This window comes from Podarcis bocagei (assembly GCF_964188305.1).
Source record: "Podarcis bocagei genome assembly, chromosome: 12".
NCBI classification, from domain to species: domain Eukaryota; kingdom Metazoa; phylum Chordata; class Lepidosauria; order Squamata; family Lacertidae; genus Podarcis; species Podarcis bocagei.
Window position 1 is genome coordinate 32,088,204 of NC_138137.1, and position 25,593 is coordinate 32,113,796.

General features: G+C 44.8%; 1 protein-coding gene across 6 annotated transcripts in view; it reads right to left on the reverse strand.

The window, feature by feature from the left end:
- Nucleotides 1-5,156: 5,156 nt before the first annotated feature.
- UMAD1 (UBAP1-MVB12-associated (UMA) domain containing 1) overlaps nucleotides 5,157-25,593 on the reverse strand; it is a 45,157-nt gene continuing 24,720 nt past the window's right edge. For 5 of the 6 annotated variants that reach the window (XM_081165017.1, XM_081165018.1, XM_081165019.1 and 2 more), the window contains exon 5: nucleotides 5,157-7,624. In XM_081165017.1, the coding sequence (XP_081021143.1) occupies nucleotides 7,379-7,624 (246 nt within the window). In that variant the 3' untranslated portion in view covers nucleotides 5,157-7,378. The remainder of the gene's footprint in view (nucleotides 7,625-25,593) is intronic. The other variant, XR_014000965.1, reaches the window with a different exon arrangement.

Below are 25,593 nucleotides of genomic sequence, written 5' to 3' on the forward strand. Positions count from 1 at the left end.
TCTTTTGTGCTATGCGTAATCTTTCTTTTCTGTAAAACTAAGCCCACCATGTAAGTGGCCATCATAAATACTGGGAACAGAAAACCTAGCCGTCCATCTGCTTCAGTTTATTATTTAGAAGGGCAGACAGTATCCTACTATGAGAGAATTCCTTAAATTAACAGTGCAAATATGGATTACACTATAGGACGCTTCATTATGTTCAGAAGTAATGGGAGACATTGAAACCGGATGGGAAACTGTGGTTTCCTGCTACATGAGCAAGCTGCAATGAATCTCAGATTCTCTCACTCTCTACTCCTCTTTTGTGTTCAAGAGATTGGAGACAACCACATTTCATTATTATATTACATTTCTAACCCACCACTCCTCCTCCGTGTTGTATCCTCATGATGGGTAGTGATGGGCCCAAGTGAGCTTCATGGATGAGTGGGGATTTGAACCCTAGTCTCTGAGGCCCTGGTCCAACACCCTACACCCTATTGACAACACCATGCCCTCCCAATGTGGGATTCCCTATCAAGCCCCGGACATTGGTCAATAATTATGGGAGTTGTAGTCCAACAAGTGAAGGGTCACAATCCCAATTTTTGGTTTAAACAAACCACAGTTATTTGCACATTACAGGGAGCTAAGGCTTCTTTGAAGTGGCAGTGCTTAATCTTCTCTGACGCACAAAAGAGAAGGAAGCACAGAATCCCAAGGCTTGTTCTCAGAATGGGAACTAGTTTCTTGTTATGGCTGAACCATCCCAATAAGTCACAGCATTCATTTGCTAGATACATCTACAACAAAGTGTTATGGAATTTTATTTGTTTTTAGTAATAATGAGAAAGTTAACTTGTAGGGGGAATGTTGCAGCCTGAGGCTGCACATCTAAGCATAAATACTTGGAAGTGAGTTACAACTGAAATCTATTGTTCTTAATTCATTCAAGTCACAATAAGCCTGGGATGCAGGGCTGTCAAATACTGTTTTATCTCTAGAGCAGGGAAGCTGGAAAGTCTCCAAATCTACCCAAGGAGATGACCCAATGGCTTGGTCAAAAAGCCTGCAATATGTTTTGAACAGCTTGCATTCTTGGTTGTCAGAGAATCATTAATTATTTCTTTAGTTTTATGGAACAGCAGCACAATCCTATGAGCAGCATTGTTGGCAAATAAGCAGCTAAAACGGGTGGCACAACTCCTGGCCCAGCAGCACGAAGTGAGTTGTCACCATATGACTATGACAGTTTGGTGGCCAGGGCCTTTTTAGTACCAAATGGACATGGCAAGACCACTAGAGGTAGTTTTAAATCCAAACAACCTCACCCCATAGGCTCACCAAGTTTCAAAGGCATGAGCAGCCAGAAAACAAACAAAGCTTTGGAGAAACAAGCCATGGTGTGTATTTTTGTGGGGACAACTTCTGATTCACTCATGGTTTGCTATGTAGGAACTGGTCAGAAACTAGAATTTTCCCATTCTTCTGGGAGTTTCCTGTAGTCATCTGGAAACATATAACAGCTCTTTTACAAGTCTGCTTCCAGACACTTCAGTCAGTACTGGCTCAACACAGAAACTGCTCTTATTCTCCTGGGCACCTTCAAGTGGTTTCCATTACAGTTCCAAGATACCCAGTTAACACTGTTTACAGAATGGAGACGAAGCACTGCAGCACTTATTCAAACACAATTCTGTTGCTATATACTCTTATCACGCTAACCTAGGATAGCGTATCTGCATCGGAATGTGTCTTGGCATGGCTCAATTACAATTGTGGGTAATAATCGCCACCACCATAGCAGCCACATTTACACTCAACTGCTCTAGAATGCAAAACTGAGTGGAATTAAAAGAGCGTTAATGGTGGAACCTAGAGAGACCAACTCACTCAAGTAACACTCTGTGACAGGGATGGGAAACCCTTTTCAGCCAGAGGGCTGCATTTCCTCAAGGACAACCTTCCAGAGGCCAGTAGTGGCCAGTAGTGGCTGTGACCACAAGCAAAAGGAGGTGTAGCCAGAGGCAGGTGCAGCAACAGACGTGAGATACATTTTAGCTGTGCAAAGACCAGAGGTTTCTATGCACCCACAGCTCTCAGTCTAGGTAAGAAAGAGGTATTATCACTGTTCAGGTGCCAGGCAACAGCACTCAAGGAGGACACAGAGCAAGGCCAAAGAGGAGGGTCCCATGGACCAGACAGAGAAGTCTGGAAGTCTGGATTTGGCTTCCAGGCTTCCCCACCCTTGTTCTATGACATTAGGCCATCAGAGCGGCAGTGACATTGGTATAACTAATCTTTTATGCCTGTGCGTGTTTATGCATGTTGCCAAACCCATTCTACTCTCAGGGCAGCCAGTTTGTTTGCTGTAGGCTCCGTTTCTGTAGGATGAAGTGTAATTCCACCCAGCCTCACTGGTAACAAGAGATGGGTATTGGGTTACAACCATATTGCGTTGGAAACAAACAGTAACAGAGGTGAGATAACCCAAAAGATACCCCTCCACAAAAGAAAAGGTTATTATGTCATCACATACACTTAAAAAAACCTCTTTATAGACTTTATAGACTTTACTTTTATAGAATGTTTTAGATTTAAGCAGAAAATGGGTCAAAACAACTGCATGCATATAAAATCATTCCAGAGAACAAATGATGGCTCTGCTTTGCACATGACCTTGGGGAGAGCCATAGTTCAGTGGAAGTTTAGTGCCAGAAGCTCCCAGTTCCCGGAATCTCTTGATCCAGGATCTCAGGAAGTTGGGCTTCCAAGCCCTTGGAATACATGACCTTGCTACAATCTGTATTGTGTCTACCCACTTCTGAAGTTTAGTGATTACCGTATTTTTCGTCCCATAGGACGCTCCGTCCCATAGGACGCACCTAGTTTTTTGGGGGGGAAATAAAGGGGGAAAAATTCCCTTTAGTTCCCCCCCAAAACCAGGTCGGGGAAACCGAAACAGGTTGAGGAACAGCGGGATGGCGGCGCTGCGCCTCCCTGCTGTCCCCCAAGCTTGTCGGGCTGGCCGATGTCTGCCTGCAGGGCTCCCCACGCTGCGGATGTCTGCCCGGCGCGAGGGGTGCTCTGCTTCAGGGCGCCCCTCGCGCCGGGCGGCAGGTTGCTATCCGCAGCCTAGACAGCCCTGCGGGACCTCCCGCAGGGTTGCCTAGGCTGCGGATGCGTTCCCGAAGCGCCGGGCGCTCTGCTTTCAGCGCGCCCGGTGCTCCAGGAAGCACGCTGCTATCCGCAGCCTAGACAGCCCTGCGGGACCTCCCGCAGGGCTGCCTAGGCTGCGGATGTCTTCCTGAAGCCTGGAGAGCGAGAGGGGTCAGTGCGCACCGACCCCTCTCGCTCTCCAAGCTTCAGCGAAAGCCTGCATTCGCCCCATAGGACGCACCCAGATTTCCCCTTCATTTTTGGAGGGGAAAAAGTGTGTCCTATAGGGTGAAAAATACGGTATTTTGAAAAGTTCCACTTTGAACCAAAAAGTCAGATACACTTGATGAAAGAGTTGAACCATCTTTTAATTCACAATAAAAGCACTGCATGGAAGAGTACAAAGAATTTGAACACACGTGTTTTACACAGGGATTTTCAAGTCTCAGGTGAAACGAAACTCTCTCCATGTCAAGATCACGATATATTCTCCACCTTGAGTACTGGGTCCTAAGAACAAAGACGTGTTGAGCATCCCCATAATTTTTAATCAAGTGCAGGCCTGTCAAGGAGTTTACCAGCTCTTCCAAGACTTAGAGCCTTTTGAAGACTCATTTATAGCCTGGCGAATATAATTATTTCCATTTTTGCCAACTTGTGATTGAACATTTCTCTCCCTTGCCATCCCATACTTCCTCCCCTAAACCCTTCTACTCACAGTGACAGATCCCTAGGGACAAATCTAGTTTTAACCCTCAGATGCATGCAGATAGAGAAACACATAAAAGAATGATCAGACATGAGATAATGCCAAAGAATGTTTTCTGAGATACACATTTTACCTTCATGGATGTTTCCTGCTCTTTATTATGGTTCTTCAAAGCTTTCTTTGATGCTTTCTTTGCAGTTACTCATAGAGTATATCTGAATTATATGGTCCCTTTACCTTTGCTGTAGTCACTAAATTACAAAAGGTGACAGGCAGACCACATAAACACACAATACACTAATAAAGCTCCTAAGAAAGCTCAACTGAAATCAGTAGAAGCCACACAAGAGAATGATGTAGCTTGAAACTGCATGCTCCATGTTCCATTTCTCATGTAAACATTCAGACTGATTTCCATCTCCTTCACTTATAAGGTTCCATTGGCTTCTATGTTGCCAACAGACTGACCATCAAAGACTCTGTAGTCTATCCTTATTTGCACATCAAGGTAAACCATAGTTAATATGTCTATCATGCCTGCTTTGTTCCTCTCTGTTAACATGCAGAAAACACAAACTGAGATCCTTGGTTTAGCGCTGTGCCCAAATCAGGCACAATGGTTTGTTTTGGTGCAACAAACCATTATCACTAAGCTAGGAACAATTCTTTCTGCAGATTGTGGTTTGTCTGGAAAATCATAATTGACCATTTCATAGGTTTATCTTGAGCTATAAATAGCTTATTTCTTGTGTTAAGATTATATTTTAAAATCCTTTCCAAAAATCTATAAGAAGATTCTTTTTCAAGGGAAATAAAGTGATTTGTAATGTTTATGTCAGAGCAAGGGCATCACCTATTGCCAAAATAAAATAAGAGACAGCGGTACCTTGGTTTTCAAACAGAATACGTTCCAGAAGTCTGTTCGACTTCCTAAATGTGAAACAATAGCAGAAGCCGCATCAAACACTCGGCTTCCAAAAGAAGTTCAAAAACCAGAACACTCACTTTCGGGTTTTGATCGTTTGGGAGCCGAAACATACGAGTACCAAGGCGTTCGACAACCAAGGTATGACTGTACTCACCAAACTGTCATTTAGCTGAGATTTACCAATCTCACAGGCTCCTCTAAACAAATGTAAATGTAGAAATAATTTACACTGCAGAGGAATTGTCAGTTGCAGAACAACTGTCCCAAAGACTCTCCCACTTGTCACTTTGCTACAGAACACCTCCAATATGTCACAACACTCCAGTACCCAATTGTTAATAACTGGGACTCATTAGCCCAATAAAGATCTGCTGCACGGACAGTTTAATAGTATAGATTTATTTCATTTTATTAACACCTGCCCCAACAAAGAAATACACTCCAGTGTAGCTCACAACAAGCAACACAATAAAAAAGACAATCAAAATATTAACACAAATACCTTCATTGTAACACTTTTGTGTGTTTTATTGGAGCCCCAATAAAAATATATACTGTGAAACTTACTTCGATGTAAATTATTTCAGGAATCGTAAAATAATCATACAATAAAAAAGAAATGCCAAATATAAAAGTATGTCCTGCAGCCTGCCTTTTATTTAATGCAAAGCATTTTGAAATATTAGCTTATGTTTTATACTGTATGTTACATCTAATTTTAAGTATATTTTAGATTATACTGCAAAGTAGTTTTTAACAGAGTAAAACAGGACAACAGTAGTGGCAATATTTCCTTTGGACTAGTCAAAATATAATGGCTAATGTCAAATTAAAGAACAAAAACAAACAGTACAACATACAACCTAGATGATCAGGGATTGAGACCCGCCTTGCCATCAAATTTGCAAGAGACATAAATTCTATCAGCCTCATTTAAACTGTTTATTCCTTCCTCTAGAAATAATTATTCATATCCTCGAATATGATCACAATCTAGTTCTTCTGCTGATATGCATGCAACATCATACAGAATTTAGTGCAAATTAGATTTTCTAAGCTATCACTCAAGTTAATTAATAGAAAGTCATCTCTCATTTACCATTAAATAAATCTCTAATTCATTAAAAACAATGTCTGGTCCCTTCTGTGACATCTGATTAAACACGGCTACAGAACTGAACATGCAAGGACACTATTTTCCAGTTTCAAAAGGAATATCACATTTAATTAGCTGTTATTGCACACATACAAATATACAGCACACCTAGATCTGTCAAACTTTATAACATAGTTTTCTCAAGAAAAAAACACATAGACATTAAGGAAACATTTAACATTTGTTAGTGTAATACAAAAGCAAAGCAGTGGATCCAGAATAAGTTCCCCTAACATCAATGGAACCTAAGGCATGACTAGCATCCCAGTGATTTTGATGGGAGTTAAGTGTATCTAATGTAATCTAGAAGATTCATCCCACAGAGGAACTTTCCCCAGCCTGATAACCTCCAGACAGCGTGGCTGAAAGTCAGGGCTGATAGGAATCGTAGTCAAAACCACCTGGGTGGTACTAGGTTGGGGAAGGCAGTCACAGAATATTAATTTTAAAAATGTGTATCATGTTTTTAAATAACCATGTTGCACATTCCTTTTGAAATACTTGCTTTTGGCACAGAACAAATGTATCCTCTTCCACTCAATCCCTGGTAAAAAGAAAATAAATGAACCCTGTGCACAATAATTATTCATATACACTACAATAGTGAGCACAGGGAAGTTCAGCTAAACTTTAGTAGGAATAAGACCTGTGAATTGAATATGTGGGTCAGAGGATACCTCATATAGTTAAACATGTAACTATTTGATCTTTTCCAATACTGCAACCCATCAATTTTACATTTGACCCATATAAATTATAGGATCAGTGGTAAACTTTTGTGTGTGTGTGCACGCATAAACACATACCCTGATTTCACTCTCTAGTGGGTACAGAGGTTTGCAATGGAAAAGCTGATCAAGATATAAACCAGAAACATATGTGCTGATGAAAACAAACAGCAAATGAAAAACTGCTGAGTCCCAAGGAAATATAGTATGAAAACCCCAAAAACTACACCAGCAGCCCATTTTGAGCTGTGGATGCAGACAATTCTGTATTTCATAAAAGGGGTAAAATAGAATCCGGCACTGTTCAATGTTTCTACAAAGTTGTGCCTAATGTTAGAGAACTTAAAGGCTGTTCTCCCAAAATAAGCCAGTTTATTCACTATCATGTACTTCTTACCCGTTTATTAAATCAAAGTGCTCTTGTAATATGCAATGTCTCCCTTTGAAAAGGCAAGCCCTGAACTAATGTCAACACCTGGATAGTTTATCTGGAATTAAAAGGAACTCTGCTCGAGGAATTCAAGCTGTAGATTATAACGGAATTGCCAGGTTTCGCACAGGTACTTTCAAACTTTGTAAGGGACATCACAGAGGATGGAAAATGTCAACGCTTAACCAGACAATGACTCAGATTGTGTCACAAAGTAGATGAGCTACGTAGCACACAACGCCTCGGTATTTTACATCAAGTGATCAAGGTACATTTGATTCAACAACTACGATTCGCACAGCACAGAATTTTCAAGCGTAAAATCGTACCAAAACCTTGTTAGGTTGTCATTGACATCATAGGAGAGCAACGGTCTGGGGAAGTCATTGCATGCATCTTGCGCTGCCAGGACATGTGGTGCAAGCGTGAAAGGTACATCACTGAGAAGTTCCAACATAGAAGGTTGGCTTTCCATGTTCTGATTTTTCTCTGTCCCCACCTCAGGCAACTTTGGTTGATTCTCTGAATTTGTCTAAGGAAACAGAAGAGAGAAAATGGGTATTATGAACGCTGCACTTGTTCACAGTGGCCTTCTTGCGCGCCGTCGTTGTGAACTGGCTTGAATAAAATTGAAACAGTCAATTCATGTCATGATGTGGCCCCAAGCGAAGCCGAAGCCATAATCGCAGGTGACAAACGAAGTGCCTCCTGTGAATATTGTGCTCTGGGAAGACAGGGAACATTTGTGTGCGAGGATGGTAACACAGTGTCTACGTCAGCACTGCTGTTAAATGAGCATCTCTCTTTAAAAACGCAGCTGCACAAAGCCATTACTTTAACCAGATAGTGATCTAAAGAGACAAGCGTTATTCTAGAGGTTCCAGTATTCATTTACATGACTCAATCCTGTATCAGCAACTCTTAAATCAGATTACAGGGGCCTTTCCACACAAGCAGCTTACTAGACTATAAATGTGTGTGTTTGTTTCTCTTTGGTGTACGTTGCCTACACGCAAGACTGTCCTCCGGTCACATGGAATACTGCGTTTTTCAAGAGCAAAAAACAATAACATTTTGCAGCTCGATAATCTGATGCTTTCCCCAGACAGTGCATTTATTGCTATTGTGATTAATAAGCAGGGGAAAGTGGCCTGAAGGAGGAAAGGTCACAAGGCCTCTGTTGTTGGTAGTTTTCCCTGAACAATAAGAGCAACTGTGCATGCTGGATCAGAGCACCTACTTTCCCCTGTAAGAGAAAACATGCTGTCAGGCATGATGTCCTTGTTTAACGGCATAAAACAGAATTAAAATCCCTAGAGTCTTGTTTTGTTTGCTAAAACTACACACCAGGGAACACCTGCTTGCAGTTTAATTGTTGCACAAATGTAGGACTTCAAATAATGACCCATATTAATATAGCATGTGAGGGAAAATATGTTTAAAGTTAACTGCACTCATTTGAAAAAAAAGCTGGAGAAAGGAAGGTAACTTCATATGTTGTCCTGTCCCATTCGTTCCTCTTCCTTACAAGTGGAATGAAATGGATTTGGAAGAAATGCCATGCTGAAAACAATAGAAGTTATTCTTTTATACAGCAGCGCTGCAAGCAGTAATGAATGATTTACAAAAATCCTGTTCTGAATCTTTAGCAGACAAAAGAGAGGTTAAGCTCTTGTTTTCAAATGGCTAAACACCCTAATTATGACAATTTGCAATGTATTGTTTCATTCCATCTCGCTTTTACAGGCACCCTGCTTCTCCTCTTCTGGTGTTGGGTTCCATACCTAGTTCATTTGGCTAAACAAGGATTAACATTTCAGTCTTGTGGGCCATGTATGCAAGAACTACAGCTAATATCTCTGAAAGCCATGGTGTTTGAGAAACACAACACTTTTATAAAAGCAGGAAATTAACTTACCAGAAAATTCTATCATTACCAAGTTAAGGCTCTGTGCTCCTACATCTCAAACAGAAGAAAATGCAAGCTAAACTTAAGTAGGGGAAAACATCTGCTTCTATGTGCATCTTCTCAATCCATTAGGTTTTCTGGGGGGCCTTGTTTGGTAGACCACCACTATCAGAAGCAAGGCTGGCCATGTCTGTGAAAAGGGACGCCTTGGTAGCAGGACCATATCTTTCCTCCTTAATCAGTAGCATCATGAAAGCAGCAAAGACTGTGTTTCATAATGCTTATGGAGCAGTATTTAAATGTATTAATGTGCTGGGTTTTATGAATTTATAACCATTTTAATGTCATTTTACTGTGCTTAGTTGTATTTTGTAGTGAATGAGGCCCATCCTAGGACCATCCACTATTGAGAGACATAAAGAAACACTCTCGCCTACACATATGCAATCTAGCCTGAATATGATGTAAAATGCATTAACTATAAGATTCAGAAGTCTGAAATTGCCATGACCTAGAATTGTATATACACCTCCACTACCAATTCTGCATTGTAAGGCACTCATTTTTTCCGTATCTCAATTTCCTTCTGTTTTGCTTTCGAATTTGGTCCTTTTCTGACATCTTTTTAAATCATCCTATTAAAGGAAAAGTGCTTCTCTCCTTTTTAGTAACAAATCCCTCTTCATTCTCTCCACTGCATTGCTGCAATACGAGGAAATGGTAAGGCAACAGCAACAACCCAGTTGCGTGAACTTCTTTTCCTCCTTGCAAGAGTTTGCTTTATAAAACCATCAAGAAGCAAAGCTCATTGGAAAGTAGGAGAGGGGGGAGGGTCTCAAAACCCACTGACTTGCTTCCTTGGTTTTCAAACATCAGATGGCTCTAATTAACTGTTTCCGCTTCAGTCTGTGCAAACCTTGCACATTCTAGGAAGAAGCATATTGCTTTTCCCCATCTCTTAATAAGAACATGAGCTGTCATGTGCAATCAAAAGTACATCACCAGATATATCTTTTTCCCATATTATGCTATGTTTTCCCTATGAGAGTAACCTGCAGAAACCATGCCATGAAATAAAACCATAAAGCAGAAAATGGCTCTTAAGAGATGGGCAACAAAAAATTCAGAAGGAGTTCTGTAGTTGAAAATTTAACAGCTTCAAATGATAAACAAACAAACAAACAAACAAACAAATAAATAATAAAAGAGATATGGAGACTTTGTGAAGTTAATGCTACTTCTATTTGGTCCTTTAGTTTATCTCTCTTCAGATTACATTATTCTATTTAAATTTGAACAGTTATGAATGTTCAATCAAATATATTCTAAAAGAAATATTGTGTAGGAAGTTCCGTGTAAATAAAGGATTTTAGGTATACAATTCCATTAAAAAAATAATTTTTAATGCATATTGCATGGTAAACATGTGTGGGTTCTTATGTAGGGCAAAGAAGCTGTGTTAACTGCCCCAACGAGATTTAAAACCATGGGTTGTATCCAATCACGCTCCTCCAAAGATAGAAGGCTCTTTGAACTAGCAGATTTTTCTGTGAATAGAAGGGGGGGGGTGATTTCCACAAGTTCTCCTTCTTTCCTGAAGCCCACACCACCCCAGCTGTCAGGAGCAGACTGTGGGGTGGTGGAAGCAAGAGGGGACTACAGAAGGAAGAGGGGAACAAGCAAAAATCATTTCCCCTCTTTCCCCTCAGGGAAGTCTCTGCCAGATCAGGGGGCCTTCTGTGAATAAAGGGACACAACTGGATGCATGTATCATTTAGAGACTACTACCTAGCACACTGTTTCATGTATTTAACTCTCAAAGAAGTTAACAAGTCTGAAAAAGTTGTGTGGATAACCTTAGGGGACTTCATGCTGGCACTGGGATGGGCCAAAGGCAAAAATGAGTGGAGCAATTAATGTCATTACACACACACACACCTCCCTCTGCTATCCAGGTAAGCAAAAAGAATTATGACAGCTCAAGCACACATGCCAGCCAGGCAAAACCATTCAAAGAGGGTTGTCGATCAGGAAAAGTTCGGGAGTGGCTAGGGAAAGTCCCAAGGGCCTGATATGAGTGTCCAGGAAGCCACATTTTGCTCCCAGCCTGAGGTTCCCCATCCACATCCTAGAGATATCCTGGAAGCTTGGGCCTTTCTGGAGAGTTCTGCACCCATTGCAGCTGTCTGAAAGCCAGTGCTATCTTTCTAGAAAAAGAGGTTCCCGAACTCACCATGAACGCCTCCCTTGTTCTCTTATAATGGCAATGGCGCCCACCTGGGAGGTGCAGGAACTCAGTTCCGGTGACTTCCAGTTGAAAAAAAAACCCTGCTGCAAACCCTACTCCTCCAAATACTTCATAAAGATCTAGGTAAACTGCAGGTAAACAATGAACTCTACCAATGGAAAAAGAAGAAACAAGAACAACAAAGCACTTGAGCAGGCTTCCAAATCCTGGCCAATTAAGTTTGCCACGGGGGTACCGAATTACACACATTTTAAAAAACCATGGACAAAATGTGTTATACCTGGATAGTTTAAAACCAGATTTCTTTTTAAACAAAATGTGGCACCTACACATCAGTACTAGGCTGACTAAAAAGGTATTGTTTTGTATATAAGATCTTATCAAGTTAGGTTAACCTTTACTTCTCAACCATAGCAATTAACTAAGCTTTTCCATGCCTAGCTTTGGACAAACAACATTGGTGACAAGAGCAAGGGCGGTATCTGTCAATCCCAAAATGTTATGCCCACTCTAACAGTACTAAGTATGGAAGCATGGGACAGCACCTTATCAATCCTGTTAACTTGGCAAGCTGGTTTCAACACGCATATCACAACAAAACAGCGCTGCGCAAAGTGAAGGTTAAAAATTGGCTTATGCTTCCATGCTTGTCTTTTCCAGCACATACAGTAATTTACAGCAGTGTGTTTGGAGGATTTGTTATTCTACCTTAGACATGTTGATTCTGCATAACATTCACCTTTACCCAGCTTGTCCCATTGTGAAGTGTGGGGCATTCAAAACATATTCTTCAACAGTTGGCTACACAAAATGCTGTCAGGTATACCATCATCACAATTTCCAAGTAAAGTGGACTGTCAATTCAAATAATTTTGAAGAGCGTCTTTAACATTTTACATTAGAAATTCAGGGACCATAGATAGGCTGCAATGACAGCTGACGGTAAACAATTATTTAGAAAAACAGGTGCTTTTCTTGTTCAGCAATGTTCTCTCAGCACCCATTATCTAAATGCTGTATGTTCACAATTCAAAGAGATGAGTAATAGTACAATATCCTACAATGGAAAGCTTGAGCTTGCAGACAGAACTTCAGTGGCAAATGTTAATAACGCAGGACACATCGGCCGAGACTCCATTATTTCTGAGTTTTAACAAATTATATTTGGAGAGGGCAGTCAGCAGAACAAAGCAGCTACAGCAGAGGGTTTAGATCATGGGTAGGAAACTAGGGCTCAGGGGCCGGATCTGGCCCAATCGCCTTCTAAATCCGGCCCACGGACGGGCTGGGAATCAGCGTGTTATTACATGAGGAGAATGTGTGCTTTTATTCAAAATGCATCTCTGGGTTATTTGCGGGGCATAGGAATTCGTTCATTCCCCCCCCCCCCAAATATAGTCCAACCCCAAACAAGGTCTGAGGAACAGTGGAGCAGCCCCCTGCTGAAAAAGTTTGCTGGCCCCTGGCTTAGATGGAAAACCCAGGTTCAAATCCTTTCCAGTCAGTGAAGCCCACTGGATCAGGGCTGGTGCGGTGGGTGACTGTACTCTGAACTAGACTGCCGTGAATGTTCCCTGAACTCATGATTCCTGCAATCAGTGTCAAGAGCTGAAGGCAGACCTTGATCAGCAGCTAGGAAATATAACTTTGCTGACAAAGCCAGGGCAGAAGGAGTATCTCTCCCTAGCCAATCAGGAAGTCTCATCATGTCAGCCAATCATGGGGGGAAATAATGCACTGTGCCATAACACACACAATCCTGGCCCTAGCCTCAATAGTCCTTAGTACAAATCCCTGTTCATCTAACATCCCCTGGTCTGGTTCACATGTCACAATAAGCTGAATGATGGCTTACAATGAGCAAGCATGTTGGTACCTCCCTTGTTTCCTGAGAGTAAATGAACCAGAGCACTGATTTAGTATCACATGCAAACCAATGCTTATGGTTTCTTTCTATCCAAGCAAACCAGGAGAGGAAGCCAAATCAGCACGCTCTGGCACGCTTGCTCAATCATGGTATTATGCATAAACCAAGTCACACACATGTCTTCAGCTGAAATCACAGAGAGATTTCAGAGCTTGATAGAATGACTTTGCTCCCCGCCCTTCCCACACATCCAGTGAACGTATGAGGTTAATGTGAACAAGGTTAGCAGCATGCATGGATCTACTTGGGTTAAGTACAGCATCTTGTTTCCACGGCAGCCAACCAGATTGTCCTTGGAAGCCTACAATAGCCTCATCCTATTGTCAAACACAGAGGTAGCCACTGACAGCCTGAATCACTTGCAATCATTGATAGACTTGCCCTACTTCTGGGTGGATAAAGATGACCACTTTACCATATATTCTACCACACACCTGCACCTTACTGACTAACAAGGAGGAGCATTTTTTATAGCTGTTCCTTTTTGAAAGAGGAGAAGGAACAGTTAAAAATAAAATGTGCATGTCCTTGAGAAGATTTAATTTGAATTGAGATGAATCATGAGAATGGCTGTTCTTTTGGGAATTATGAAGTACAGTCAGCATCCTGTGGGGATGTACAAGGTGTTCCTATAGAGTATAGTGGGACATCGATGCCAGGCTGAGGGAGAAATTCTGCACTGGTCTGTAGTTTTCCTTTATTTTCTCAAATCAGACACAAAGGCTGCGAATACTAAATTGCCTGAGAAATTTGGGGCTAAATGCATGAGTATTCTTCAGAACAACTCATTAAACAGCTGAGGTGAGAAGCCACTACTATGAAAAGGTACTGGTTTTTGTCTGTTCCTCATTTTCAGATTTTGCACAAATGTCTTAACAGGGTTTGCAAAATGAAGCTTATAGGAACATGATGCTAAACAACAACAACATACTTGCGGGGGGGACATGAAACCTCTCTCAAAGTTATCTCAAGACAAAAGCATATATAAGAACTCATCTACATCTATTGTACAACTCTGAATTGCCCTTCTAATCTCTTTTAAAGAGTTCAGGTAGAGACTTCCTGCATTTTTATAAAAACAGGATCCTCTTCAGTAGCAATTTCTCTGAATTGTAGCAAAGAACAGCTCATTCAGCTTTGGCATGACTTCTGCTCCCAAACTATCACTGCTCAGTTCTATTTAGGAACTGGAAAAATCAAACTGAAGCTGAAGCTATCATCCTGTTACCAAATATTTGCAAGGTGTGTTGCAAAAATGGAAAGACATTGTGATGATAGAAATACAAAGTGCTGGAGGAAGAGTGTATGCTCAATAATTCCTTTGCATCAGCTTAATTATTACGAGAAAGGGCAAAAGAGCAAGCATCAGGGATTGATTATAAATGATAGCAACTTTTTCTGCACTCTCTGGATCTTTTAACATTGCTGTACTACAGCTGTTGCCAAGATTCCTTTCAGCTCTGCTCGACCTCATGAACCAATCATCCAGTTCAAAGATGCAGAAGGCTTTCCATTCTCCTCTGTCTGCCTTGACCAGCCTGAAGGGCATCTTTCTGAAGAGCTTAGTATGCAGGACATATACATGTATGTATGTAATTCTTCTGTGCTGTGCCACAACTCAGACACACCAAAGTCTGGTACTGATCACAGAATCCAACATCTTGAGAATCTCAGCTTTCAATATTTTTAAAGCAAATTTGCAGGACTTACAACTGTGAAGTTAGCCTTCAAAGTGCATGGGCAATTGCTGAAACCCCAGAGGGAGTTCAGCAGGATTTCTAATGGGCTGAGCTCTTTCTACAAGTAGAAGATAATGCAAAATTTGCACACAGGCAAATTTGCTAAAGTTGCATGATTTATATAACTTTTTTTCTGCCTTAGCACACATTTTGTTGGTGGGAGAGTGTTAAAAAAATATCTGTGTGTTTCCAGTTCCAACCCACTGCCTCTTCAGAAACAAGCTGACCTCAAACCTTTGGCTCTTTGTGTCAAACTGAGTATGCAAGTCTACTTTGAGATGAACACACTACAAGTTGAGCCGCACCTGGTTTTCACCAGATAGCTTTGGACCAAAGCCAGCTCCCAAGCAGAGGAGATGTGAAGCTTGTGTCTTTCATATGAACTATAAAGCACAAACAAGGGTCAATAAAAGACAGCATTTGCCCACTTGCCTATAATGATCACTGGTTCCTTTTGAACAGTAAACCTGAAACTACAAGACTAAAGCCAAGTGTCTGTTTTGAAGATCAAATAGCAAGACAATAAACTGACCACTTGTTAATTTCTTTGCTGGTATAGTACTGGGTAATATATTTATTTTGACCACTAGAAGTATGTCACCCAATAAAGCAGGAGAAGAGTATAGTGAAGAATCACAATGAAAAATAAGGTTGGGGGGCAAATATGTGAATTTGTGATCAGCTTCACAAAACAATATTTGGATGCTTTTTTATAAATAACTGACAGGAAGCACCAATACATTTGGCATCTGTTGAAGAAAAGCACATCTGGCCATCAGTGCAAAATGCAATGTCAAAGAAGCAAGCATAAGTTACTTTTACATGGTGACAGTAGACAAATACAAACCACAGCAGTTATTTCTACAACTACCTTCTTTGTTTCTTGTACCAGTCTATTCCCCAGGGCACTCAAACACAGATGTTTGATAAGCTTTATAAATCCTAATTCATGATCATGCCATCTGTCAGAATCAGATGAGGTTTTATTTATTGTTACAGGTATTATATACTATGCTGTTGGTTGCTGCAAAACAAAACAAAGCAACAATTATTCTCTTAATTTTCTTAATGAGTCAAAGAGAGAATTAAAGGGGGATAGGTGAAATGATAGCTGTGGACTCTGGCACTGCAACTCAGTATTCATTCTTAAGGGCAGAACTCTTTATTTTGAAAATAAGATTGGAGCAACCAAAAGACATTTAGACAAGGACTATGATAGCAAAGAACAAAAGGAGGAAATGGCAAGACTATGAGGATTGCACATAGGTGAGCAGTAAATGAAGCAGGAGGGGGTGGGAAGTCAAGAGTATAAGCCAGAGATTCAAGGCTGAACAATTCAGTCAAGTAGAGTTTGGAAAATCATCAACATAAACTATTGTTAATGAAAATTCCTATGGTAGTTTTCCATGAACAAAGTCATTGACAATCTTTACAGCAATTATGTGAAACAAAGTTAAACTATAATCCAGCAAGCTGACCAAGGCAACCCAGCAAACCTGATGACTGACTGGGGCTTGGAACTTGAGTCTCCCAGTCCTAAAAACCACCTTGGCATACAACCACCCTAATGCAGTACATTTGTCAACCTACAATAACCATATTAGTGATCATAAAAAGTTGACAGTCTCATGATTTAAGAGCAAAGATCAGCATTAGGAGAACAGATGGATTTCTCAGTCCTCTCCCATCGTCTTCAAAGGTTAATTTCAAAAGAGGCTAATGTTAAAAGGAAATAAACTATGTATATTGCCTCTGCAGACAGGAATGTTTTCCTTTTTTAACCTGAGCTTTTTTGCAATATAATTTAATTAAAATTATTTTTTTGTTAAGCAAGGAGAATGGATCCAAATGACAAAGGCCATCATCTCTAATAAGCCATACAACTCTGACAGTAAGCTAATTGTAGAATTGTATAGTTTCTTGTTTAACCTTCTTGCCACTCTCCTCTAGGAAGTCTTAGTTCTGGTTCAGCAAACTGCTTTCAGCAGCACATTACTAAAAAGTCAACTTTGCTCCATTACTGGAAATTACAATTCAGAAGACCTTGTCCACTGTCACCCCTTTTAGATGAGCAATACCATCACCATGGATGCCCCTAAACCCAGGAAAATTACTGTGACCAATGTTTCAGTGCTCATAAATGTCAGCACTGCCTAAAAGCAGTAGAACAGAGTTGAAGTCCAAGGTGGAATTTGAAGCACTTGTGTTCAAGGAAGGCATATACAAAAAGAGAACATTTCTTGGGGATACACAATATATTTAATACAATTGTGATTATGTAAGATAGGTTCCTTCATATGAAGCAAACCTTCATATATTTATTATTGGGGGGGGGGGGAGTTGGAAGTGTTTGCTGTATATCCTTGTGCAATGTTTTCCAAAGAACTTCTTGACATGCAAATACATGAAATATGACTCACTAGTAGCTATGCCCTTCTTGTTTATTCATAACCACACAAGCATTTCTGTCTTCATTTCAATGCATAGCTTAGAACACAAACATCTATCAACTTTACAGTTTGTTCTTTGTAATGCACAGGCATGGAAATAAAGGTTTAAACATCAGTCAATGTCTGCAAACTTCCTAGGAAAAGTGATCTATTTGTTTTATTTTATTCAGCCTGTTTAGAAGCTTGCCTATACACAGCAACTAGAGATGTGAAGACTTAGAAAACATAAAAATGGGGGAGAGCTGTGAAAAAAAATTGTTTTCCCCTCCATGACATTTCATCTCTAACAGCAACCCATAAAAAGATAGAAATAAACAATAAAAGTGGTATCAATAAATGTTTTAAGTTGACAAAAACAGATAGTTTGATCTTAAATATTTCTATGTGAACACCAATTACATCTTCCTAGGATTTCTGTGAGGCAATACATGTTAAAATTACTGCTTCATGCACCATTTTGCATTTTTCTCCTTGCTAATTTTCCTCACATTTTTTTCTGTCCTTGTAAGGCAGGTGTGGGGAATATTCGGTCCTCCAGATATTGGTGAGCTACAACTCCCATCATCCCTGGCCATTGGTCATGTTTGTTGGGGCTGATGGAAGCTGTAGTTCAAAAACACACTGCAGAGCCAAAGTATGAAAACAGTCAATTACTTGCTCCTGGAATCCTACCATTCTGCCTCTACTATAAGGCTTGAAGCATCTTCAGAACAAGCCACACAGACAATCAGGATTCTTGGGATAAGAAAAATGCTACCCAAAGCAGTTTTGGTATATACGTAGTGTGATTGCACAATAAAGAGTACACACAGTCTTCAGACATAGCCTTATTCTTTTCGTCCCTTGAGGGATTCAGGGATCTACCATATTCAAACATGAAAAAGTGATGTGCATGACCAGTCCCAGTATTAAATTTTTCACCAATTCACTTACCTGTGAATAATCTGAAAAGCACTAGCAAAGAGGGCAAATGATATACCAAAAGCTGTTTTCAGAAAGGACTGCAGTGATCAACTAGACTTCCCTCATTCATTGCTGCATTTCATATTTCAATATTTTCCCCTAAGCTCCCCAAATAAAAAATAAAGTGGTAGCAGGCAACAAGGTGGCGACAGCTGTCACTCCTTCTGCCATTTAAATAGGTACAGTGGGGGGGGGGGGACAGCAGCAAGAGTATGGGTAGCAGCAGTCTTGTGATGGGGTTCACAGACAGATCAGCTTTTTTGCCTGTAGTTCCTGCTATCCCCAATCACCTATAATTCACTTGAGGTGTTTGTCCTCCTCACTTTTATTATGCTTGAAAACATATTTTATACAAAGAATCATTCTTCCATGCTTCTAATGCCAATGAGCTTCCTGAATTCTTCTCATCAGCAATGAAATATTTGTTCTAATTTTCCTAGTTTGTATAATTTGTCCGAGTACACAGTACTGTATTGTGTTAGCATTGGCATTTCCCAAGATAACTTTCAGAAATGAACAGCTTTTCTGACTCCATCTTAATTTGAAAACTATTTCACAGTTTTTTTCTCTCATTTTCTTTTCTTACTACCTAATGGTACTTTACTAAAAATTAAGGCCATTATCTTTTGTCTACTATTTTCAGTACCATTCTTTTCTTAGAAACATGATGTCAAACATTTCGTTATCACTTTCTCCCTAGGTACCTATTCTGTCCATGTTCTCTAATTCCTCCCTACTGTGCAAACTAGGTCTAAAATAAGGACTCCTTATTGCTCGGCGAACCTTATGTAAGCAATTAATCTTTTGTAAAAACTTTCTGAAGTGTGATGGACAACACAGTTTGCCATATTTTTGGAACACTTCCTTAGGATACATCTTATGTAGCTGTCAGAGCTGCTTCAAGATCCTAGCTCACAGAGGATCACGCTAGCCAGCGGTCATTAAGTAAAAGTCTTTATTGAATTACAGTTTCCATTCTCACGCTGCTGTCTGCAACTCTACGTCTACTAGCTAGATCGGCGAGGCTCCGTCTGAGTCTCCGCCCCGTGCGCACCAACTTAATATCCTAGCCTTGCTCCACCTTTTCCTCCTGACTGTCCTCCTCTGGGTCCCTCTACCCCCCGGGGCTTCTTCCTTCCGGGATTCTTCTGACGCTGACCCGGACCCTTCTGCCTCCTTGCGCCGGGCTTTAGGACCTGGTTCCCTTTCGGGGCTGCTCACTGCGCCGCCTTCCTCTGCATTTGAACTTGGCGCGCGCGCCCAACCTTCCACTTTCCTCTTAACCGTTTCTTCGCTCCCCGATGGAGGTGTGGCCACTCCTGACTCCTGCCCTCCCTCCTGTGGTGAGCTGCCAGCGCTTCCCCCCTGGCTCCTTTCCTCTTCCCTGCTTCCTGGCGGTGACGCTGGTCCCGATTTCCAGCTGCTCCCCCCTGAGTCTCCTCTGGCTCTATCTTCCTGGGGTGCCTCTCTAGATTCCCCTCTTGCCCTGGCCACTGGTGCTCCTTTCTGTGAATCCTCTGATTCACTGGAAAGACTGGGAGATCTCGGGTCGTCGTCATCACTCATCCTTTCCTCTGTCTCCTCCCCTTCGCTCTCTGTTTCCTCCCTTGCCCGTGCCTCTGCACCTAAACCCCTGACATCCATCCCCCCCTCGAAGCCCCCCAGTCCCCCCTCCCCTCCTTCCGGTGCTGGAGCTGGGGGCTGCTGTTGCAAAGGGACGAACGTCGGATATCGGTCGCTTCCCGTGGCAGGCCTCCATCGGAACTCTTCCGGGTCTTCCTCCCTGCTCTCGTTGACGACAGTCACCTCCTCTTCCATCTCTGTGCCGCCGTGCTCGAAACCAGGGTCGTCCCCGAAAATGTCCATGTCCGTCTCTCCCGCACTTCCTCCAGGCGGCGTTGCTCGGCCGGAACAGTCCAGCCACTTCCTGCGGAACTGCTCCTCCGGCCTATCGTCCCACCAATACGAGGGTTCTGAGACAGATCCCGAGGGTGACCCCTCCGGGGAACGGACGTCTCGTGTCGGTTCCTCGTCCGAGTCGAACCCCCTGAACGTGCTGTCCGAAAGCGTGGGCGTGAAAAGCCAGTCGTCGAAAAAGTCCGCTGGCATAGGTCTATGTGGGAAGAGAGCATGAAACTCGTCTTTGAGCAGAGGTTCGTCTAAAGCGTAGCCCGGCACCCAGCTGTTCGCACTGGCCGGGGTGCCCTCCCTGGCGAGAAAGTATTCTACTCCCTCTTCCCCCCATCTGGAGTCCAAAATCTCCGTGACTTCGTTGATGCGCTCCTCCTGTGCCACTCCCGCGTGCCCCGTTCCTTCTCTGAGCGGACTCGGCGCCGTTCCGGGTTCCTGGAACCTGTGCGGTGCCTTGTAGGGAGTGAGCACCGATCTGTGGAACACCGGATGCATTCTGGAACCCTCCGGAAGCGCCAGCCTGAAAGCCACCGGGTTGACCTGCTCTTCGACTTGGTAGGGCCCCAGTTGTTTATGCCCTAGTTTCTTCTTGGCCAACGACCTGGCCGGCACTGCGTGGGCTGCTAACCAGACCCAGTCTCCCACGTGGAGCTCTTCGCCAACCCTTCTGTGTTTGTCCGCTTGTACCTTGTATGCGTGTTTAGCCAGCTCCAGGTGGCGCCGCAGCTGATCGTGGACTTCCTGCAGCTCCGACGCGAACGCATCTGCTGACTGCGGCTCCCCTTCTCCCCTGCATTCCAGTCCCGGGAAGGTTCTAGGGTGCCGCCCGTTGTTGGCGAAGAACGGCGTGACGCCCGTGGATACGTGCTTCGTGTTGTTGTAGGCAAACTCTGCAAGCGGCAGGTAATCCACCCACGTCGCAGGCTGTTGGTTCGCATAACATCTCAGGTACTGCTGCATGATGGCATTGGCTCGCTCCGCTTGCCCGTTGGTCTGCGGGTGTCTCGCCGACGCCAGATTGATCTTGACGTTTAGGAAGCCCATCAGCTTCTGCCAGAAGTTCGAGATGAACTGCCGCCCGCGGTCGGACAGAATAGACCGTGGCAGACCGTGAACCTTGAACACGTGGTCTATGAACAGTTTGGCGGTTTGCTCTGCCGTGGCCACCTTAGCACACGGAATGAAATGCGCCATCTTGGAGAACAGGTCCACCACCACCAACACTGCAGTCTTGCCCCTTGAGCTGGGCAGATCCGTGACAAAGTCCAGAGCCACCCTTTCCCAAGGTTCGACCGGAGTTTGCAGCGGCTCCAACAGTCCAGCCGGCGGTTTGTGCACCGTCTTTGCCCTCTGGCAAGTGTCACACCTCGCCACGTAGTCTGCGACCTCCCCTCTCATTCCAGGCCACCAGAAATCCCTGGCTACTAATTCCACCGTCTTCTCCTTGCCAAAGTGCCCGGCCGTGGGTGCGTCGTGCAGCTGCTGTAGCACCTTGGCTCGAAGTCCGTCACCCGGCACGTAGATGGCCCCTTTACGGATGAGCAAGCCATCTCGTAGCTGGAAACCGTCGGCCGCTGCCTTGCCCCCTCGCACCTCTGCCATCTTCGTTTGTGCGAAGGAGTCCCCCTGCAACGCTCGCCGCACCGCCTCTAGGTCCACGGTCGCCGCGGCGCACGCCCACACTGTCGGTGCAAAGATGTGCATGGCGGCCGCTGGTGTTGCGTCCTCCAGATACTGTGGCTTGCGGGAGAGAGCGTCTGCCATGATGTTGGTGTCCCCCGGGACATACTCTATTCGGAAGTCGAAGTCCGCAAAGAACTCAGCCCAACGTATCTGCCTCTGGTTCAGGAACTGTGCCGTGCGCCAGTGTTCCAGATTCTTGTGGTCCGTGCAAACCTGCACCGTGTGCTTGGCGCCGATCAGAAAGTGCCTCCACGCCTTGAACGCTGCATGAATGGCCAGCAACTCCCTGTCCCATATGGTGTAGTTCTGCTCGGACTTGCTGAGCTTCCTGGAGTAAAACGCTCCCGGCCGCCACACGCCCTGCGGGTCCTTCTGCAGCAGGACCGCCCCCACTGCTCTGTCCGAAGCGTCTGTCTCCACCCTCATCGGCATGCTGGGGTTGACATGAAGCAGCTGCTCTTCCGACGCGAAGAGACGCTTGAGGGCCTGAAAGGACTGCTCCGCCTGCTCTGTCCAGATGAACTTCTTCTTCTTGGAGCTAAGGGTGTCAGTGATGGCCGCCGTCTGCATCGCGAAGCCCTTGATAAACTTGCGATAGAAGTTCGCAAAGCCGACAAACCGTTGGACCTCCTTCCGGTTGCGTGGGCTCTTCCAATCCAACACCGCTCGAACCTTGGCGCTGTCCATGGCGAGCCCCTTGGCAGACAGCTTGTAGCCCAGAAAATCCACCTCCGGCACGTCAAATTGGCACTTCTCCAGCTTGGCGTAGAGCCTGTGTTGCTTTAGCCTGCCCAGCACTTCCTTGACGTGCTTGTCATGTTCTTGCTGCGACTCCGAAAAGATCAGGATGTCATCCAAGAAACAGACGCACGTCTTGTAGAGAAGTCCCGCCAACACGTGATGCATAAATGCTTGAAAAACGTGAGCGCCATTTTGCAGTCCAAAAGGCATAACTCTGTATTCGTAGGTACCCAGTGGCGTGAACATGGCTGTCTTCCACTCATCACCTTCCCGCATGCGAATGAGGTTGTACGCCCCCCGCAGGTCCAACTTGGTGAACACCTTTCCCTTCCATACCTTCGCCAGGAGGTCGTCGATGCGGGGCATGGGGAAGTCCGACGGCTTGGTCACACTGTTCAAAATCCTGTAATCCACTACGAGTCTTTTTTGGGGCGTGTCTCGCTTCTTAACAAAGAATACAGGACTGCCCCCCACTGCCTTAGACTCCCGGATGAAACCACGCTCCAAATTATGATCGATGAAGTCTTTGAGTTCCTGCAGTTCGTCCTCAGACATGGAATACAGCTTCCCTTTAGGCAGCGCCGCCCCCGGCAGCAGGTCAATTTTGCAGTCATATGGTCTGTGAGGGGGTAGCCTGTCCGCCTCCTTCTCGCAGAAAACTTCCAGAAATTCTGCGTACTTGTGGGGAATCGCTTGCAGCGTGCCTAGCAGCAGCTGTGACTCCTCTTCCTCTCCTTCCTGCCTGGGTACGATGCAGTGTTCAGCACAAAAGGAAGAGCCGAAGACCAGCTGCCTCTGGAACCAAGCCATCGTTGGGCTGTGCTTGTCCAGCCAACTCATACCCAATACAATGGGCGTGTCAGACAGTTGAGTGACGTTGAAGCTGATGACTTCCCTGTGATTCCCAAGTCGCATCACCATTGGTGGCGTCTGCTTCACCACTTGCCCCCCTAGCAGCTCCCTGCCATCCACCGTGACAACCTGCAGGGGCAGTGTGGCCGGCAGCAACTGCACAGCGTGCCTGTCGACAAATTCCTGCCCTATAAAGTCCGCGTTGCTGCCGGAGTCGATGGTGATTGGCACGTCCATGGTGATTCCATTGGGCAGCTGGAGAGATGCTGTGAGCCTCACTACTGGTTTGGGCGGGAGGGGGTTCACTGGCTGTAAAATTTCTGGGGACTGCGTCACTAACACGTCTGGCTGGGCCCCAGTGCCTCTTCCTCCAGCCAGACATCGTCGTTTCCCTGCTGTGGTCCTCTCTGCTGCGTTGCTGCAGTCACCATTGCTGAGGCTGCAGTAAGCTTGTGGGGCCTCTGGGGACACTCTTTCGCCATATGCCCTGGCTGCTCACAGACGTAACACTTCCTGGTCCCTCTAGGAGGCTTCGCCTTCACTGCTGCCGGTGCTAGGGCTCTGGTTGCTGACTGAGCCCTTGCACCTCCAACCTCCATAGGTTCGGCTCCTCCTCCTGGCGGAGGCGTGGATTGCGCTCGCGCTGCTTCTCTGGGAAAGAAGGAGGGGCCCCCGGCTGGTTCGCGCCCTCCACGTCCTTCGTCCTTGCTCCACGGACGTCCTTCCAGCCTCACCCCCACAGCCAGTGCCCTCTGAACGACCTCCTGGGTGGTTCGGGGTCTCTCCCCCCTCGCTATCTCATCTTTAATCGAGTTGTGCAGTCCCTCCCAAAAGAGGTCTCTTACAGGAGCCGAATCTCTGTCCCATTCCAGGGCGCTGACCAAGGCGAAAAAGCGTGCATGATACTGTCTGACGCTGGCCCTCCCTTGTCTCAGCCCATGCACCTCCTTCCGTGCAAGATCAATGTCAATACTTGATAAGAAACACCCATCCATCGCTTTAATAAAGGCATCCGCATTCTGGAGCGCCGGATCGTTATCTCTCCATAAATTGCGCAACCATGCTTTCGCCTCCCCATGCAGATGGGACATGATGAACCCCACTCTCTCCTGTTCATCTCTAAAATCTTTATGCAACAGTTGCAGTGCGCACAGTACGTCGGCTCTAAAGTTGGGATACTGTTGCAGGTTCCCATCGAAGTGAGAGAGCAGCCCGCCTGTCCGTCTCGCCAACCCAATTCCCTCCTGCCGGGGTGGTTGCTTTGCCAGTACGTCTAACCTGACCTGGAGATCCCTGCAGGCGGCAGCTGCCTCGTCCTCTCTCTTCCTGGATGCGAGAACCTCGGCGTTCAGTTGTGCCACTGCTTTTCTGAGGTCCTCTATCTGCTGCTCAGCCGTCATGTCTCCTGCCGTTCGTGAGCTCGCTAGTGGGCGCCTGTTTCTCTCCCCTCCTCGAGGCTGCAGATGCCCACAATGTAAGAGACGGAGCCTACTGTCAGAGCTGCTTCAAGATCCTAGCTCACAGAGGATCACGCTAGCCAGCGGTCATTAAGTAAAAGTCTTTATTGAATTACAGTTTCCATTCTCACGCTGCTGTCTGCAACTCTACGTCTACTAGCTAGATCGGCGAGGCTCCGTCTGAGTCTCCGCCCCGTGCGCACCAACTTAATATCCTAGCCTTGCTCCACCTTTTCCTCCTGACTGTCCTCCTCTGGGTCCCTCTACCCCCCGGGGCTTCTTCCTTCCGGGATTCTTCTGACGCTGACCCGGACCCTTCTGCCTCCTTGCGCCGGGCTTTAGGACCTGGTTCCCTTTCGGGGCTGCTCACTGCGCCGCCTTCCTCTGCATTTGAACTTGGCGCGCGCGCCCAACCTTCCACTTTCCTCTTAACCGTTTCTTCGCTCCCCGATGGAGGTGTGGCCACTCCTGACTCCTGCCCTCCCTCCTGTGGTGAGCTGCCAGCGCTTCCCCCCTGGCTCCTTTCCTCTTCCCTGCTTCCTGGCGGTGACGCTGGTCCCGATTTCCAGCTGCTCCCCCCTGAGTCTCCTCTGGCTCTATCTTCCTGGGGTGCCTCTCTAG